We start from the raw sequence: 4,111 nt of genomic DNA, 5'->3' as shown, positions 1-4,111 counted from the left end.
TTTTGCTGATATCAAACTGACATCCGCTATCACGATGGTATTCAGTACCAATCAAACGTTTAGACACACATTGCCATTTAAAAGGATTAGACATTGTATCTAAAACAGGGGTGTCCAGACTACCCTGTGCATCCCGCTGGCGTCTTCAATTTGGCCCGAGAGTTCAATAAGCATTTTGACCAGGAGCAGTTTATTCATTCATCTATTTTCTACCGCTTGTCCCTCTAGAGGTCGCGGGTGTGGCTAGAGCCTATCATACCATATAGAATTAGCAAGCAGTCTGATAACTGCCATCTTGCCACCATCCGGTGGCCACCAAAAGTAACTCAACCATGAATTGTACTTGCAAGAACATGCAGCACAGCATACATTTGTATGGCCCAATACAAACAACCTTCCCTAGTAATGGTGCAGAAAAAAAAAAAAATCAAAAAGCACAGAAATTCAACAAACGTGGTCAACATGACACAAGCTGCTCATTGAACTTTGGGAATATTATTAAAAAAAAAGGTCCGATCAACATAAAGAAAAAAAAATGTTAAAACGACACCCATTAAAATCCATTACAAGGGATGATGGGAAAAATGCAAAACACTTTCTCCACACTGATCCATCTTGGGCACATTTTAGCTTGCTTGATATTTCTGAAGGATTCAAAAACTTTGAGGTCGTCATGGAAATAAACAAGGTAGGAGATGAACTAGCACACATTCTTTATAACCAATTCTAATAATTATTAATTACTTACCCATTATCTTTATACATATATATATATATATATATATATATATATATATATATATATATATATATATATATATATATATATATATATATATATATATATATATCAATCAATCAATCAATGTTTATTTATATAGCCCTAAATCACAAGTGTCTCAAAGGGCTGTAATATATATATATATATATATATATATATATATATATATATATATATATATATATATATATATATATATATATATTTTTTTTTTTTTTTTTTTAAGCCCAATGCGGCCCCCCAGTCAAAAAGTTTGGACACCCCTGATCTAAACTTACGAGTGGGACTTTATATGTAATAATACTAATTAAAATAATTAATATACTCAATGAAAGTGTCATTATTAAGCTAAACCAAGGGACGGTCCCTAGAAGTTCAGCCAAGAACTGCCCCTCTCATCTCACATTATTGTTTTTTTTTTCCTCCAATCATTTTAAAAATATGCGTCCTGCTCTTGTCAAATGTACTTTACTGATCAATGACTGTCACGTTTATGGATCACGGAGCAATAACGGCCATAAAAGCAGGACAAAACATTCCCAGTTCAAACTTGATGAAGTGTATCGATGCTGCTGTGTAAATGTGCTCATCAGCGCATATCGAAGTCGTTCATAAGTGGAGCGCAGCCTCGAGAAGGGGGAAGAAACACTCAAATCAAATAAAAAAAACACTCTAGCTCGTGTAATCTGCCAGCTTGTGGGTGTCGTCCATCCTATTTCTGTCATTCTACCGCCACAGAACGTTTTTTTTTTCTACTTTCCAGCCCTAGAAGACCTCAGCTTTCATTGCCTCTAATGTGCTCTTCCCTTAGTCAGTGAAGGCAGCACGGTCCAGGCGGGAAAAACCCCTTCAAATCATTTTCATGTTAAACTTGCGCGGCGCGTCCACCGTGCCGCTGCTCATGCCAGCGTCCGATTTGCGCGGCACATACTCGATCTCGATGTTGTGCTTGGTGTTGCCCTTGCCTCTGCTCCACAGGAAGAGGAGCACCAAACAGAACAAGACCACGCCCAGAAAGGAAATGAAGCCCATGGTGGTGGCGATGATCAGCGTCTTTATGTCGAAGGGGAACGGGACGTTGGCGCGCGTGTCGTTACCGCCGGTGTCCGCCGGCTGGTTGGAGATGAAGGCGAAGGTCTTGTTGGGCTGAAAGGGCCAATCGGGGGAGTAGCTGTGGATGTGCAGGTGAGCGAGGGCGGTGTCATTGCCGCCGGCGTTGCTCGCTATGCACACGTAGGTGCCGTTGTCCTGGATCTGAGCGTAGCGGACCTCCAAGGTACCGTCCGGCAGCACCGAGATCCGTCCGATCGTTTTGGTGGTGATGAACTTCTTCTGCGGTGAAAGCCACATAATCACCGGAGCGGGATCGCCGTCGGCCTCGCAGGAGAAATGAACGATGGCTCCTTCGTCGACGAACTGCTGCTGCGCCTTGCGATCCCTGATCCTGGACTTGCGGCAGGTGAAGTAGTTGGTCTGCAGCACGTCCGGGAAGTCCTTGAACTCTTTGCCTTGGACGAACTCGGGGGAGGCGCAAGTAGGCTGCTGCCGGTTGAAGTTGAGCCTCCAGCGTCGCCGGAAGACCCACAAGAGGCGGCAGTCGCAGGCCAAGGGGTTGTCGTACAAAGCCAGAGTCTCCAGGTTGCCCACCGAATGGAACGCGGACTCTTCTAAAGTGCTGAGAGAGTTCCCGGACACGTTGAGGATCTTTAGGTAGTTTAGCCCTCGGAAAGAGTAGGGCTCGATCATGGCGAGTCGGCCTCCGACCAGGTGAAACTCCTGCAGACGGAGCAGGTCGTGGAGCTTATTCCCGTCAATGGTGTGGATGGGGTTGTAGGAAAGATTGAGAAAGCGCAAGTAGACCAGGTGCCGCAGGGCTACGTAAGGGATGGTGGTCAGGTTAGCGTTGGCGATGGTCAGAGAGGTCAGGTTTAATCCGTACAAGCAATTAGGAGTCATTGTATCCAAATACGGCCAGTTGGCGATCTCCAGAACTTTCAGCCTGTAAAGGCGTTTGAAGGAGTAATCCCGTATGACGTTGATGTTGAGGTGCCGCAGCCTGAGTGTGATCAGACTGTGCAGGTGGGTGAAGGCCTCCGTCGGCACAGAGGACAGGTTGCACTTCTCAAGACTCAGGTGCTCCAGGCTACTCAGGCCATGAAAAGCACGGTGGGAGATGAACACCAGGTCGTTGTCGCCCACCTCCAACGAGCGCAGGTTGTACAAATCCTGGAACATGTAGTCCAGCAGGATGACGATCTTGTTCTCGCTTATGTCCAGCTGGGTGAGGTTGCTCAGGCCCGTGAAGACGCCGAGCTGGATCAGCTTTAGCTTGTTGCTCCGCAGCCCCAATGTCCGCAAGCCGTACAGGTTGTTGAAGGCGCCGGGTTCGATGGTGGAGATGGTGTTCTCGCTCAGATCCAGGTGCTCCAGGCTGGGGTAGTTGGCAAACTCGTCCGGGTTGATGGTCCTTATGCGGTTCTTGCCGAGGTCCAGCAGCCGCGTTTCCGCGGGGATCCCATCGGGGACCGTCATGAGCTTCTTGCGGTGGCACAAGACGGAGCGCTCTTGGACGCTGCACTCGCAGCGAGACGGGCAGCCGGTGGCCGAGCCCGAGAGCACGGTGCCCAGCATCAGGATGAGAATGGGCTGCCAGCACGTCACCAGGAAGCTGTGCCCAGTCGCTTCCCGAGCCGCCATTTTATCGGTTACCTGGGGAAACAGGACACGGCATGGCGTTAGAAAATGAAGGACAAGGAGACCGAAGCAATAGAAAAAAGTAAGACGCTCAAATTCGTTATATGGATGGGTTTCACTACTTTTGTAGGTACCGACCAAAGTCTGTCCGTACTACCGGCTACCGATTCACATAAAATCAAACGGTGCCGTCTAGCACTCAGAGTGGACTCAGCCGGACTGATTTTAGGTAATGTTACAATTGCTTAGGTCACGTTTGCTTTAAAAGTAAAGCAAGGCTCCACTTTTCAAAATCTGTTACCTTGATGCTAATTTACAATGGATATGCCGTATACTAGTGGTTAGAGTGTCCGCCCTGAGATCGGTAGGTCGTGAGTTCAAACCCCGGCCGAGTCATACCAAAGACTATACAAATGGGACCCATTACCTCCCTGCTTGACACTCTGCATCAAGGGTTGGAATTGGGGGTTAAATCACCAAAAATGATTCCCGGGCGCGGCTACCGCTGCTGCTCACTGCTCCCCTCACCTCCCGGGGGCAAATGCAGAGAATAATTTCGCCACACCTAGTGTGTGTGTGACAATCGTGGGTACTTTAACTCCAACCCCTTTTCAAGCCTTGCATAAATGTCTCTGC

The 4,111-nt window shown here is 47.4% G+C and overlaps 1 protein-coding gene across 3 annotated transcripts in view; it reads right to left on the bottom strand.

Moving 5' to 3' along the window:
• Positions 1-1,012: 1,012 nt before the first annotated feature.
• Positions 1,013-4,111, bottom strand: part of lingo1a (leucine rich repeat and Ig domain containing 1a) — a 341,266-nt gene continuing 338,167 nt past the window's right edge. For all 3 annotated transcript variants that reach the window (XM_062042733.1, XM_062042731.1, XM_062042732.1), the window contains exon 2: positions 1,013-3,490. In XM_062042733.1, the coding sequence (XP_061898717.1) occupies positions 1,631-3,478 (1,848 nt within the window). In that variant the 5' untranslated portion in view covers positions 3,479-3,490 and the 3' untranslated portion in view covers positions 1,013-1,630. The remainder of the gene's footprint in view (positions 3,491-4,111) is intronic.

The sequence above is a fragment of the Entelurus aequoreus genome, linkage group LG03 (genome assembly GCF_033978785.1).
Source record: "Entelurus aequoreus isolate RoL-2023_Sb linkage group LG03, RoL_Eaeq_v1.1, whole genome shotgun sequence".
In the NCBI taxonomy this organism is placed as follows: domain Eukaryota; kingdom Metazoa; phylum Chordata; class Actinopteri; order Syngnathiformes; family Syngnathidae; genus Entelurus; species Entelurus aequoreus.
Note: the sequence above shows the minus strand (reverse complement) of the source record. Positions and strands in the feature narration are given on the sequence as shown.